The 16,548-nt window shown below is 39.4% G+C and overlaps 1 protein-coding gene across 1 annotated transcript in view; it reads right to left on the reverse strand.

Moving 5' to 3' along the window:
* Positions 1–16,548, reverse strand: part of sez6b (seizure related 6 homolog b) — a 186,575-nt gene that overhangs the window by 65,971 nt on the left and 104,056 nt on the right. The window contains exons 6-8 of the mRNA XM_073495562.1: positions 13,590–13,756; positions 12,841–13,035; positions 8,702–8,840 (exon numbers count right to left, since the gene is read on the reverse strand). Coding sequence (XP_073351663.1) covers positions 8,702–8,840; positions 12,841–13,035; positions 13,590–13,756 — 501 coding nt within the window. The remainder of the gene's footprint in view (positions 1–8,701; positions 8,841–12,840; positions 13,036–13,589; positions 13,757–16,548) is intronic.

Below are 16,548 nucleotides of genomic sequence, written 5' to 3' on the forward strand. Positions count from 1 at the left end.
AACTAGTTTTGTTGTCTAAACCTAACCAAACTACAACTATAAGAGGTAAGGTCTGGTACGACTGTATGCTGCAATGGTCATGTTGTTTTGTTAACGGATGTCGTTTTGGGAGTCGACCTATTCAGTCATTTTGATATGAGGTTGGTTGGCCTGACAGATTCAAACTGACAAGAAAAACATCAATCATGATGCTGACAGTGACAGTGACTGAATCAACGCCATTCTGAAAAACAGCAGTCACTGTCACAGTTTGACTGTCAAAGGGCAATGTATTTGTGCTGATTTGCCCATAGCCTGTAGAGCTGGAACTCTTACAAACCTCAAAGCTGTTTAAAAATGTCACCTGGGGCTGAGCTATCTCTTTGTAGAGAAAAGATTTGGAGCATGGAAGAAATGGTTTAGCCAGAATAAAGCAGTGACATGCTCCTTGCTGTTGCTAATTAATCACCAGCGGCTCCTGATAAAACTCATTAGCCAGCCTGAAATTGAGCTATTAATCATTATGGGAATGCCGGAAAATCAAAGGTTCAAGAGGTGTGGATTGAATCGACACATGGCAAAGACCGACAGAACATGAAATGTTTTGGTTTTTTTTTTGTTTTGTTTTTTTTACAAAAACTGAAGGAAATTACAGGAACATGAGTGAGTGTGTGAGCGGATAAATGGAGTAGGGAGTATGTGTGTTTCCACCGGCAAAGCCATTTGTCTTCTGTCAGCTGTAGACACACATTTAGCCTCACACACACACTTATACTTGTATTGATACATTTATAAGGACTTTCCACTGAACCTGAACATAACCTGATCCAAATGTAGTCCAGGGCCAGTTTTCATTGGCTACTCGATCTGTCCAGGGGAAAGATTTCTGTTTATTGTCCCAGGATGAGGGGACGCCATTAGCCTTATGCCCTGATTCAGACTGATTACAAAATATATTTTTTTAAAGCATGCAAATTAAAATCATTCCATTTTTGAATGTGTATGCAATACTAGCCTGATATTCTGACTGCAGTTTCTTTTCATCACTCCTGTATGTTGTATTCATTCAGCACAAACTGTGATAGTGGTTACTAGCAACAGGTAACTTGAAGGATTAATAATTTCCCATGATATCCTATGAAAAGATTAACAATGTGATAATAGACTGAGTAAGTTTCTGAAACAACTGGTCACTGTAGGTTTTATAAAATGTTACTCTAACAAGACAAAAATAGTGCATTAGAGGGGAACTTTTTTCTGTGAATCTTCTGTGATTAATCTGGGATTAACATCCTGCCCTTTCCTGTTAATACAAGTACACTACTGCCAAAATAGTATACTGTCATTGTAAGTAAAAAACACTCTATACAAATTATCTTATTTCCTTTATTTTTAACAAATTTTGTCTGTATCCAATGATTTAAATCAGTCTGTCAGTGGTTTTCATGTGTTGATTTAACAGCATTACGTAACAACTGCTGAGACTGATCTACAGATATCATCATTCAAATTCACCTTCCAAGAGTTGTGTTCATTCTCAAAGGACAATTTCGCCTCCCTTCCTTTATAAATGAGTGTCATTTCCAGCTCTGAGTCTTAAAATATTCCCTCTTCAAAAGTCCAGTGCAGTGTTGTTCCTTGATGAATATAGTCTCTGAAAATCATAACTCTTTCAACTCAAGTTATAATCCTGAAATAGATTTTGCAGAACAGTTTAAACATTAGATTAACATCATCCTACTCTTGAAAGGTGGCCTGACCTTGATAAAGCTTTTGTCCTTCTGAAAGTCTACAGCTGGTCCTCACAGGTGTAGTAAATGGAGTGTGTTGTCTTCTACACTTATGGTGTTCCATGTTTATTTGATTGCTAACGGATAAAGCCTTTCACCTGCTTTGAGCGAGGCAGATTGAGAAATATTGTCAACTGGCGTCAAATTTGTTGTGATTAAGCTAAACAAGGATTTGCAGGGCTCTGCAGTGCATCTGTAGAGAAAAATCAATCACAGCCTCCATTCCCTGGCACTAATTTGATTTAGTTCAATTTGAAAAAAACAAGGCTGTTTGGCCTGGGACCAGCTGGCAACACATTTTACCCCAACCATTCATTTGATGATCTGCTATTTCCATTTCTCCCAAGGTATGAATCCCAAGATGAAAATGGCTGGAACTTTGCTTGGCTGGCATTGCTTCATATCTGATAAACTGACAGGTAAAATAATGTTAACCTCACTTTTCCTTTTTTCATAAGACATTTAAATGATTGATACTTAAATCAGCCACTGATAATGATGTTCTCAAGATTTTTAAATATTGCTGTTTTTAACTACTAGGCACAATTGTAATCCCTTCATCCCACTCAGTGACACAGTGTCTGCGTGGAGTCACACTTATGACTGTGAAGACAAACAGGAACAGCAGATCCATGGCCCCGAACTGTAGTTGGGAGACCTAATTTTAGGCTATTTTACATTTCTGCTGGGAAGAATGCAGAAAAACAAAAGTGACATTGCGTGAACGGGGTCTTTGCTCGCTCGTATAGCACTTTTCATATATCAAAGTAACACAAAGTGCTTCAACAAAAGCAATACCTGGCAGCCCAGTCCAAAGTCTCTAGTTTGGAGCCAGACATTGCTACACTGATGTCTCCATTTTTCACATCAAGATGGCAACAGAGACGATGATGAGTGAACAGGCTAGGCTATCTTTTACAAGACCGTCATCTACTTAGGCTATCATTTGTAATAATACTGTTGAAGTAGGCCGATTGTTTTTGGGGATGTTGGCAAGTTAACACTAGGCAGTCCGTGAGGGGTTTTTTTATTGGTTAAGTGGTCCTTTCTCTGAAAAAGTTTGAGAAACAGTGATTTAAGAGTACACTAATAAGATGTGACAAGTGCTTTTTGTCAAATTAGGGGAAAACTAGAAATAATATGGTCATTATTAGACAGTAAACAAAGACAGTAATACCCTAAGTAAACTAAAAAGTCATTTGTATCAAATTAGGCACAACTGAAAATATGTTCCTTAATATAAAATAAAAAAACAAACTTATACTCTAAGTAAACCAGTAAGATGTAGTAAGCTGAAGTTTATATCAAATTAGACAGAAACTAGAAAAAATATGGTCTTAACATGCAGTTAAACACTGTTATACTGAATAAACTTATAAGACGTAACAAGCCAAATTTTATATCAAATTATACGAAAAATAGAAATAAGAGTAAACCCTATATGTAAAACCCTTAATGTAGTGCCATAATTAATAATGGTTAGACAAAACACAAAGCTCAGAGGACAATGCATTTATGTAGGCTATATTTAAAATACCTTTATTACAGGGTCATTTGTTGCTAATTACAATAAAACTGTAATGTAAAATGAAGTCCTGGAATCAAGTTAACAGTTCACGCCAGGATTAATCAGTGTGTGGTGGCAGCAGGTTTGTGGATTGCTAGTTTTTAACAGAACTATGATCTTTGCCCAGGATTTACACGCTTACTGCCTGTGCTACAACAGCACCTGTTTTAATTCTCTTCTTGCCGTGGACTGCTCCTGCTACAAGCTAACGCGAAGAGACTCAGTCGATGTCCTGGTGGAATAAAATGGACTCTCTCGGACATTAAATCATCAAGATAACAACAAAGGACGACATATGTGAATGCCAGAGACTGACACAGTGGACATGAATTGTTTTCCGATCTCTCAGTGGATTTAGCTACAAAACACTTTTTATGTCACTACAGGTCAACCTGCATATGAGATGATGGAGACTGATCCCGAACCAGATACTAGCTTAGACTCACTGACACTGCACACTCTGCTACCCCAGGTAAGCAGGAGAAGGTACACACTGCAAGCAGCTGAGATGACGGCCCACCAGGCTGGAAAAATGCTGCTACATACTGAGGAGGGGGCAGTTGATGCTGTATCCTGTTTCCACTATTTCAGCTATTTCAGAAGCAAGTCTAATAAAGGTAGGGAATAAAGATGGTCTTTGCTTTATTTAACTGTCGTTTTTTTGGAATGTGTAGCAAATGAACTTCTAAGAAAGTTTAATAAGATGCTAACAAGGCAGCATGTATCTATGTACTAGTAACCCACCTACAAAATACAAACTACCTACATCCCCAAGAAACTACAGTGTTGTTTAACTCTATTGTACAGTACTGTTTTACTGTTAGTAGAAACAAATTACCCTTTAAAAAATGAAAAATTGTTAAATCACACACACACAGGTTACCTTTCACTGAGCCATGAGCCAGTTGTGGTAGAGCTTTCTTGGACCAAGGCCTCAGATCACTGGGGGAGTCACCAAGCAGCAGGGGCTCAACTCATGCAGTGGGTTTAGCAGCCTGAGAGTGAACACGGCTTGACACCAAACTGTCGTTGAACCCAGCCTCCATGACCAACAGAGGTCAGTGTAAGTGAAGTGTGTGCAAAGATGAGTTAGCGCAGCAATTAAGCTCATCTAAGTTGAGTAAAACAGAAACTTGAATTCAGAAGGTGAAGTGTTGTATTTTTCTGAATGGTGATGAAAATAGAGCTAGAATATTTCCTCTTTTGACATTTTTTTTGTTATTTTGGTCACTTATTACACTCAAAGCTAAGAACACTTGTGAAATGTATATACTGTACCTCCCAGCTGAAACTAGCCTCTTGCTGTACAAAGTGGTTAGAAGACAGGCTGGGGCAACCGGGTTAGCATTGTAACTTCAGTAAACATCTCTGTAACACTGTTGACAGTGTTATTTCATCTATTGAATGTTTGAAACTAAAATTCTGGTCATATCTGACAAATTAAGGGTGCATCTTAAGCCAGTAACACATGGTCATGTAAATCTAACATCAAGGACAATATAGGTTATAATAGGCTAAGCAGTCACCTGGTCAGTGCAAAAGATATTACCACAGAGTTTTAGGATTGAGGGATGTTACCCCACCATTTTTAACGTGGGGGGCATAAAACCAATAGCCCCCCATAGATGGTGCTTATGGTGGTTTCACTCATTTTACTTTCTCACTTTCATCACAGCTTTCACTCCCTCCTCTCTCAAATGAAGGCCATCCATAAAAGTCATTGATACACCCCAGTGATAATGTCCCTCCTCCCATTACACAGATGGAGCAGGAGATATATGCATGTGTGCACAGGTGTCTTTGTGCAATATGAAGAACCAGTACCCAGGGACCTTGTTAAAGGCCTCATATATCTCTGTACACCGTCTAGGCTCAGGGAGAACAGCTGCTATTGGTAAGCTTCATATAAATTGTCAGACACCTGCTAGACATATGTTCAGACCGTGAGGATGCTTTGTGCTAGATTAGGATGCTTCTCCCCATGAAAATCTTTTAGTATAAGGGAAATTGGACCACAGTGTGCTGACACCTCAAGTTTAGTTTGAGCTGTGGACTTCTTACAGCAAGAATACTACTACTACTTATGCCAGCACACACACACAATACACACAATGAACCAGACTTATGGTCTAAATCCCCACTAACCTTAAGGGCTGCAATGTTCATCATATCCACACATGAACACCAGACCAGTGATTTTACTTTTGAAGCCTTGCCTCCAGGGGGTGGTCAAGTTATCAATAATACTTAATATGCAACATCCGGTTAGACTTTCTAACTGATGCTTGCTGACATACAGTTCACACATTATGACTTTAGGAATGTTATTAACATTGTCAAACTGTCATGGTTTGTTTATGTAAAGGCTCCAAACCAACTTGGTTAGGTTTAAGTAAAGATTGTATTTTGGGTTGAAATAACTACATGCAGTTTTGTTATTTACACAACAGAGTCATTTATGTAAATTCACTAACTTGGGTAACATACGTTATATAACAAAACAAATCACTCTTGACCAACAGGAAGCAAACCTCAGTCTTTGGAGGAAAAGTCCAGTGTGCGACATATCTAATCACCCAAACCACTTGGACTTTTCTCACTCTTTATACTGCATTAGAGGGACATTTCAAGAAAGTCACGCTAAAGGGGTCACTACAACGTCAAACTAAGAAGCAAAGGGTCACTGACCAGGCTTCTCTATCTGACATTGACACACTGGGAGTGAGAAGGGGCTGCCTCGGAAATGGTGGGTGACCAAATGACATCAGCGTTTTTGTCCTCATTGTTAATAAAAGGATACTAAAAGACAACACCCACTCCAGCCACAGTCTGTTCACCCTGCTGCCATCTGGAGAAAGATACAGAAGTATCTGCTGCCATACCAGCAGACTATAGAGCAGTTTAATTTCTCAGGATGTGAGACTCCTCAGTTTATCCTCCACACTTGGATGGATTTTGAGAAAATGATTGGGACATGTCACATCTGTCCCAAGTGGAAATGATGTCCTTGAGGCTCACCTAAATCAAAAGGGGTTTTCTTCTGGCAACTTGAATGCACGGAAATGTGATGACAATAAGTCTGTTGCAGTACACAATAACTGATGTGAGGGCGGCTGTGGCTCAGGGGTACAGCCAGCATCTTGTTATCGGAAGGTTGCTGGTTCGATTCCCCTTGTCTGCATGTTGAAGTGTCCTTGGGCAATATACTGAGCCCCAAAAACTTCTCCTGATGAGCTGGTCGGCACCTTGCATGGCAGCCACCGCCATCGGTGTATGAATTACTGTAAGTCGCTTTGGACAAAAGCGTCTGCTAAATGCCGTAAATGTAATGTTGCTGCAGTCATCTATTCATTTGTCATTTTTAATTGTTTGCCAAGCTGCAGGAGAAGTCTGTGGGAGGGCAGGTGGTCAGGGTGAGAGCAGAGATATGGATGCATGAGAGTGGCATGCTGCAAGTGACCATAGAATGTAAACTAAATTGAAGCACAGCAGTGTGAGGTGTGCAGGTGAGGCATGCAATTCTTTCCTTTCGTTGGCAACCAAGGCATTCTGTACATGTGTTGGCCTATTTGTAGCTAGTACAGCTGAAGGGCTTTGCACAATTCGGTTTTGGCCTATGGTTGACGCTTGTATTGAATACTGGGCTCAAACTTCTGGTCAGCACTATAAAGACCATCAAGTGCCAATTGGTGAAGACCGTAAGTCAGTTTATTAACTGCATGGCCTTGAGCTAACACCGACCCTTTCCAGTGCCAGTATCGTATAAACTCTGGCTTCAATTAAGGACTCAGGAAACAGAGAACAAGGAAACTAACTATGCAATTCAGAATTGAAATGTACATACATATGCATATGAATATATTTGACAATATGAAAAAAATTGAAGTTATGTTTTGTTATGCTGATGCAGGAATAATATTTTAAAAAACTACGAACATGAAGTGTTTATATTCAGAAATGTAATCTTGAACAGATTAAAAGATATTCTTCTAGTGGGTAATGAAGCATAAAAGGTATACTGTATATATACAGGTTTAATCTATGCAGTGGTTCACAATGGGACAAAATACAAATTAAAAAGGTCAATTCTGTCTTTAACATCAACAGGATGAGAGTGTGTGTGTGTCTGTTGCCCCCCATCTAGCAAATTTTGAAACAAAGAAACCTTCTGAGAGTAACCTGCTCAAGTCTGGTTGCCTACGTTCCTAACCTGACAAATGTTAGACTGATCAGAACTGAGACAAACACTGACAAATGCTGACACTATGTCTCCAGCACAACCTTGTGTGGGTATGTGATGTTAGAAGATGTTATCACCTTGCAGCCTGCTGAGGGAGACAGCCAACTCAAGCAGAGTTGTCTTGTGGGATCACGGATGCCTTAAAAATGCCTGAGCGCGGCCCACACGTGACACGGCATTCTATATTCACAATAAGATGGAGATAGTATGATGAAAATACATATTGTCTTCTCTTTGATTTTGGCTCCATGTTTATACAAGCTTTTAGGCCGTTGTATTGTCTAAATGTTTTTACGGGGTACCTTCACTTCTACTGAAATCACCTGCTTTGCTAAATGAACAGCAGCAATTACTTATGTTGACAGACTTCCTTTCAAAAACCAGAGGAAACTATTAATCAATGCTTCCTTAAGTACAACAAGAGCACAGGTGCTGTTCAGAGAGAGAGAGAGAGAGAGAGAGAGAGAGAGAGAGAGAGAGAGAGAGAGAGAACAGAGCTTAGGATGCAACCTATGCAAATGAGCCCTCCTTAATTTGCTTTCAAATGGCAAATGATTTTCTACGGCTGACTGACTTATCGGGCTCAGACACGGCAGGGTGTGTTGTTCTGTGTCCTCACCTTGGCACAGCAATCACAGAAAACACACACTCCCATGCTGTACACTTGCACCCTCTACTTCACACAGCAGCCATTACAGGAGTTGGAGGAGGAGTGAGAAGAGAGGTGGTGGTGGTGCTGCCCACGTGTGTGTGTGTGTTGTGAGGGGGGGCAACAAACCCTCCCTGATATAATTAGTTTTCTCCGCTGCACCTAATTAACCTTTGTCTGTGTGGCACTTACGCATCTCATTCACAAGCCAAGCGCTCTTTCATTAGCAGCGTGTTGTGTTTTTAATGTGTCTTACAAGTCATGGTGAGGTAGCTCTTTGTAATCTTCAATGCCTCCATGGCACTGTTGAAGCTGGGGACTGGTGCACATATACGCACAGGAGATGAAGTGTGCTTTATGATGATTAGATTCAAAGTAGCCAAGGAAAGGGTTTGTAGTAACATGGTTTCATGCATATCAAAGGGCAAAGGGTGAGGAGGCGGATCAAACTGCATATATGGAAGGTGGATACGTACACCTGAATGTCCAGCATGATCCTCTTGTCCTCCTCGACATGAATTCCCCAGATACAGTCCTGGCCTTTATCGTAGGCTTCAGGCCAGTTAGGAGACAGCACCACTCCAGCTGAATCTGTGATCTCGCCACTACACACAGCTGGAACACACACACACACACACACATACACACACAGCTATATCAAGGTCTTGTCTACACATATACAGATATTTTTGAAAAGTAATATTTTCACACAGTTTTAGGTCACTAAAACTGAGATTTTTAAGAACACCTTCTATGGGGCAGCTGTATCTAAAAGGTAGTGTTTAGGAAACAATGACATCATCAACTCAATTCATGCATGCCCATTGGTGCTTTGCAGTGATGGAATGTAACTAAGTACATTTACTTAAGTACTGTACTTAAGTAATATTAATATCTCCTCTGACTCCTCACATTCTCTAAATGGAGAATATGAACTTCTGCCCTCCAGCAGGAAATTTAGAATCCCTCCATTTAAATGCAACAGGCTGAAGAACTCTTTCATATGTCAGTCTAACCCAGACCTGCCAACCTTGAAGAAATGTTATGAGTACAGTTTTTTTGAGGCAGTTTAGTATATTGTTTTTTCCGGTTTTGTCTGTAGCAGTAATGGATTCGGTGAAACGTTGTGGTTAGCCTACTTGTAAAGGACATCAACATAGTGCTTGTTGGTTTTTATTTACTATGTATTATTTTAGATATTTTATTTTGACACTTCCTGTTAAACGGATGTATTTTATTCTGAAAGGGTTTGGTAAACGGAAAAGGAGCGAATGGACGGTAAATTGATTGAGGAAGGTAAACAAGCATCACATGGATATAAGGAAATTCACGGATAAAGGAAAATAACTACGGAGTTGAACTATACTACAAGAGTGATTTAGTAGCCGGTTGAAAGTGGCAACAAGGTAAAGGCTTATGGTACATTTATGTTTGTGTTGAAATTTAAGTTCGTTTTATGGAAAGTAAAGCTAAATGCCACAGGCTAATTATAGATGTATGGACTAATGGCTTTTCATTTGTTTTTATTTTAGCTCTTACGTTGTTGTTGTTGGTCATAAAGAATTGCTTCGAGGAATAAAATACTTCAGACCACCACCAGTAAAAGCTTCATTAATTTTAACTGGCGCTACACTACCATTTGCAACACACACAGTAACTTTGATGAGTGGTTAACAACACTGTCGGGTAAACTCAACGTCTTAATTTGACCTTTTCAATGCTGTTTGCATTGGCTGAGAACTATAGGGATGCAGGCGACAAGCAGTGACAGCAAGCGGGCGAAGAGGGATGGTTATCCGGCCACCCTGGCTTGCTTGAGGCACTGAATTGAATTGAACGTGCGAAGCATTTGGCTCGAGGGGCAGGTGGGCAAGGGTGTTAAAATGTAGCGCTCTGATTGGCCAAAAGCTTTTCACTCCACTTCCACGCAGATTGTTGTGGCTCAGGGGCAGAATCAACTTCATAGATTCAACTTGCATAGAAACTGAAACCGGTGAACTCGAGATGCAACAAAATGCGTACCTGGAGAGCAGCAAGTCGTACAAGCGTACTTAAGGGTCAAAATGCGTGCCGAGTACGAAAAACGCGTACATGTTGGCAGGTCTGCTGTATTATTGTGCTGCTCATTTAGCGCTGAATCCGGGGGTGTTATATGATATGTTTTCCAATCATGACTGTTTGATATGCTTTATACATCCAGGAATATAAGTCAAGTGTGTTACTGTATGTTTTTGTGTGTTAATTTCTTGAACAGAACTGCTTAAGGATGCAAAATGAATTTCAGTGTACACTAACAATAAAGTTGGTTCATATCATAGAATTTAGGCAAAATCGCCTAAATTTTCTGCTCCTTTATACTTCAACTCTTGGAAGCAATATTGTACTTTTACTCCACTGCATTTATTTGATCATTTTAGTTACTAGTTACTTTGCAGATTGCATGCTGCATTTGAGCCAATGTAATACCTTTTTAAATCAGCCATCAGAAATCCCATCTGATCATCCAATCATCCGATCATCCGATCCCAAAATCTGCCAGGCTGGTAATCGGTCGACCCAAATTATACAGTACATACATACATGTAAATATATGTGTAATTTTTGTTTTACTTGTACTTTATATATATTTTATATGTATATATGTATATATATATATATATATATATATATATATATACATATATATATATATATATATTTGAATATTTATTGCCGGAAAAGGTTAGCACTGCTTGGCTGTGTGCCATGTGTGTCTTATACATATGCATATACTAACATTTTTAGGTACACAAATCATTTTTTTTTTTTTTTTTAAATAGAGCTTGTAGAAAAGTGCAGAATAAAAGTATAACTTTTCCTTGAAAACATTATTATGATTGTGAATTAATCATTTAAAAAAAATGTGTCAGGGCCGAAATGATTGTTTTGTTAATCTCTACGTAAGGAGTCTGACCGTTGGTTCAAGCTCATAACAAGGTTTGTTTCAATAGTTTGTGTCAATAGTATAACACTGTTGGTATATGTGTTTCGTCAGCAATCAAGAGTCTTGGCAGCTGCCAGTTTGTGGAAAAATGTAAAAATGGCCGATTGGACATTTAGCGTTCATTGTACGAACAGTGCAGTTCACTCATTCCAAGTACTCTGCAAACAAAGGAGGAGCAAGACCGGGGTGTACATTATTCAGCTTTTATTCTTTGGAGTAAGCTGAAGTAGTTTTGGGGGCTGTAAAGCCACGTCCAGGTAGCCACATTCAGGCTGCAGAATACGTGAAAAGGGGGAGATGGAATGCCACATTTCGTGGCTGAATGTTATCAATTACACCTTTAAATAAATATAGTTGAAGACATAGGTGTCAAATCACTATACACAAACAAACAAACAATAAATAAATAAATAAATAACCAATTATTGTTTGTGTTGTTAAGTCACTAAAGCCAAAGGAAAATAAGCTCACTATTCATGCTCAGAATGAGTAGTGAGCATTCTCTGGTATGCAATGTATGGTTGATTTAGAATGTATTGCCACCTCCTGGCCTGGTGTGCTTGTATCAGTGTTTGGAATCATATGCATGTTCTTGTGTGTATAGAGATATTTTCTAAAATGACAGATTTTTTTTTTTTTTTTTAAAGAGGTGGAAAATATCTCTTTTCAAAAATAACCATATGTAGATAAGGCCTTTTACAGGCAATGCTGACTAAAGCTTACATTCTTAAATATTGAGTACTATCTAAACACAGGCAATCAGATAAACATTTTGTCTGAATAAGATGTGGTCTAAAACTGGCAGAATTTAGATTAAGATCCAGAACCATCTGATCAGTGCATGAGAAAACAAGTTCTCCCATCTGACCATAAATTCAATGCCTCAAAAGTATGAGGTGTAATACCCAGCCCCACATGGCAGCAGGCTGCGGAGACATTGAGTGTTCGTAATGGGTTTAAAAAGGTATACACTACCATAATGCTCAGCAGTCTAAACTCCCCTTGTTGCTAGGTTTGGGGGTCAATGCTGAGACATAGTAATATGTCAATCAACAAATACCATTTATAGTGGAACAAATGACCTCAATCTGAAGAAAAGCCAATACACAGTAAAAACTTGACCATATACATGGAAACTCAGAGACGCCTTCCCTGTGCTCAGGCTTCTTGGTCAGATGTTATCTGATTTAACACACTTTGAAAGGTCAGCAGCAGCAAAGGGTTGGCGTTCAGATATTTAAAACATTAAGAACAAGGGCAAGGTATTTAACTTGCAGGTTGCCAAAAGTCCAAGGTAGCATACAACAAGGTTTTGTATCATCACTCTTTCCAGAAGAAAACTGGGAATTTTGACTTGTCTACCTGTATCCTGAGGAGGATCGAACCTTTCCAATAAAATCCAAGCCCAAACTCACCTGACAGCAACTCAACCTGAAGAAACCTATAGGAAATGGGCCTATACAAAACCGAACTGCAATTCCTTCTGTTTAATTTACAATTATAGCAAATGTCATTCACTACACTTGACCCTCAAGTTAGCTAAATACCTAAAATAAATGTACAAAGAATGATTTAAACTGGATATAATTAAATGTAGATGGGTCACTTCTTTTCTTTGACAGACATACAGACCTCTGCAGGCAGGCTCAGTCTCATTCCACTGGGGATTGTCGGGGTCCATGCATTCAATGGTTACAGATCCCTGTTCCAGAGTGTAGCCAGGGTCACAGGCAAACTCCACTACAGCTCCCACTGCCCAAGTGTTGTCGCTACTGGTCAGGTTACCGTACTTCACAAAAGGTTGGTAGCAGTGGCCCGCTGCAAAGGCTGTAGTACAAAGACATTTTCAGTGTTGGACTTGATATATGGTCTTGTAATCAAAAGCAAGTGAGACAAGTTTGCATCTTCATAAACTATATGGCTATGACTACTGCTTGAAGGGGAAAAAAACAAGTGCCCGTACTCCCTTTTACATGTTGGTGAGCTTGGTGTAAAAACACATAGATTATCAGTGTGTTTTTTTTCTGATTCACTCGTGGCATGCAGAATGCCAAAAGCACCTGCAGTCTTTCACTCTACACTTGGCTTTTACACTTAATTCTGTGAAAGGTTTTTGTTCATTGTATTGTTTAATCCATAATGCACTGACAGTCCACAGCAGGTGAAAGTTGATCACTGATGCAAAGCTGTTCTTGGCTTTGGGCAGTTACTGAGCTTAGATCTTTTTATATGACATCCCTTTGTGTGTTTTTATAATTAATGCTTTCTGATAAAGTTTGATGCAATTCTTTCTGTGACAATAAGCAAGAGCCTACATGACCTTATCATGACAAACACCACATTATAATTTGCTGTACCTTAATAATAGCTCTTATGGTTACCTTGATACCTGGCAGCAATGCCAGTTGATGTGCCTGTAGCATCTGTGGTCAGCTCAATGAAGAGATGCCTGGATGTGCTGAGTAGACCTTCATTGGGCAGATACTCCACCTCATATGAATCATACAGGGTAGCTGCATCTATGCTGTTACCATTCTTGATCAGCAGCCTAGAAGAAAGGCAACAGAGAAACATTTAGCAGGAATCTTCCTGGTGATGAAATCAATACCTGGGCTACTTTGGAATTTGTAAAACCATACCTGAAAACTGTATTTTACATTCAAGCTGCATGAAACATAAATACTTTTGTATTACCAATTGATCAAAGTACCATGTGTAATGTGAAAGAAGCTACTCATAGTGATGGGACCCACAGAGAATTATGACAGAGAATTATCACCAACTTTGCAACTTCACTGAGCTTTTATAACTCATTGTTATGAAATTTTCAGCAAACTCTGTTCTTAAAAACATTGTTCCTAGCAGCAGCAGCAGCCGCAGCAGGTATTTTCAGTCACAGAGTTGTGCCTACATTAGAGAAACAAAAAACCTATTTCATACAGTGGAGTGTTGATGATGAACTGAGTCTCACAGCCTGAAGAATGAAGCTGCTCTGTAGTCTGGTATTATAACAGCAGATACTTCTGTATCTTTTTCCAGATGGCAGCAGGGTGAACTGACTGTGGCTGGGCTAGGTGTTGTCTTTTAGTATTCTTTGGGCTCTGTGCATACATCTCACTTCACTGATATCACTGAAAGTTGAATTTGGCTCTGAAATTCAGCCTTCTTGAGTTTACTTAGGAAGTAGAGCCTTTTCTTTGAAATAGATAAATGAAATCAGGTTTGCAAAGCTGTGATTTTGAAATCAGAGACTGTTGAGCCCACATATTTACAGACCTATCTCCACCTCAATGCCATGGATCAAGCTGCTGTACGCAACAGACGGGCCGTGTTCCGAGTGCAGAGCGAGTGCAGGACTACAGCGAGACAAGGAGCGGTGTACTCTGTGTGTGTGTGTTACATTGATGCTTGGTTCAAACACACAGTCAAAGTGGATGGACAGTGTTTACCTCATGTCAAACTTTTAATGTGAAGATGTGGAACATATTATCACCAATTTATGGCTGCTGTTTACATTAACCCTAATGCAAATTTAAAAAATCAGGTGTTTATGTATTTATGTATATAAATAACTGTATATATGTTCTACATTTGTGTAGCATGAAGGAGTTTACAAGCTTTCATTTTGTAATGCAACCCTGTGTTGTATAATGACGAATAAATCACCTTGAACCTTGATCTCTGTCAAAGGGGGGCAGGTCTCTGACGTCACAGGCACAAACTTTACACCTTTCGTACTAAATCTCTCCTGTCTTAATTGTTTTGTTTCTTCGTCTTTATTTCTTTCTAATGAGTTAACAGAGTTTCCCCACATGTCTTATGCTCCACAAATCTTTTGAATGAACAGGATATCATGCACTGAATATTAACCTGATAGTGTTGCACAGATTCATAGATAACAATCAATTGACAAAATGGTAATTATTATGACACGTGAAGTTTGCATTTCTAGATTGTGTTAACTGTGAATAAACCTGTTCATTAAATTAATATTGTTCCAGCATGAAACTCAACACACTGAGATACTACTTAGAGCAAACCTTGGACCATGAGATACTGGCCCATAAAAGGGCTGGTGTTAGGCTGGTCAAATATACGACCAGTGAAATCAGGTGATAAATTATTAAACTAGCTTCCTCTTAGGTTCTTCACTCCTTTAGTCTTGTTTCTCGAGCAAACAGGATGGTTCCCCGTCCTTCTTCACTCTGCTGACATTGCAGCATGACTCTTCAGATAATCAGACAACAGTTTAACCACATAATCTCAATCTCTTTATTTTGAGGTAAAATCTAAAATTGGTAATAATCTCTCATCGAACAGGAAGCTACACAACTGCAGCACTGTAAATCAAAGTTTTAGCATGAAGTCGGTGTGTGAACTATGATGGATGTTAATAACTCAGTTTGATTAATGATTGACCTGTTTACTCTTCACACAGCTGACAAACCTGGAGGTTTGTTTATGACCTGCCTGATTGTGTTTCCACAGTGTTATTATTGCTAATAGAAATGATGTCCAAATCTATGGAAATAAGATCCATATTGAAATAAAAAAAGGCTTATCCTTTAAATATCCCATTTACAATCATTACTTACACCCTATAGAAGTAGGGTCATCCAGAGTTCTACTCATGTTACAAAGCTAATGCTTCATGTCTTCTCATGTCATCTGCGGTTGGGAGGTCTATTTAAGCAGTAAATTTATCCGTAACGTGTCCAAGCATGTTTGAGCCCCAAAATCCAGTTTGTTTAACTAGTGTGGGCGCTCCGTACCGTGCTCAAACACAGTACACTTTCTTGGTCCTGGCACAGTTGGAAGAGGTGTGCTTCGGCATGGTTGCTCATGCATGGACACAAGCACAGGTACTCAAGGTTCACAGCCAAGTGGCCAACTTTACAGCAGAAATAAACATGGTTTCAGCCTGGTATAGAAAATAGTTTTGGTCTCCACACCTAATTTATCCCTTCATTCATTAGCCGGGAGCCAGGTGGAGTCAGGCACCACCAAGACGGCGACGGCCAGTACCATCCACTTTGAGTTTCTTTCTGACTCCTCAGCCAGCCAAACATCTGGGTGACATTACGGTGGCTCTGTCCACTACTTCAAACATTCAGTGGTCACAGCCCTCTACAAATATTAGCTTCCTGCTTCAAGGCACTACTGATTTAGATGAAAATGGATATTTTTATGGAGAAATTTATGGAATTTCCTGATGGACAGAACCCGCTAACTGATATTTTTATTGAAGCTGGTGATTTTATTCAAACAGACCTCAAAACTGTTTTTCCACCAGCATGTCAACACCATCAGGGGTTCTAGCTTCTCCTGCCAACTTACTCC

Source organism: Pagrus major, chromosome 2, assembly GCF_040436345.1.
Source record: "Pagrus major chromosome 2, Pma_NU_1.0".
Lineage (NCBI taxonomy): Eukaryota > Metazoa > Chordata > Actinopteri > Spariformes > Sparidae > Pagrus > Pagrus major.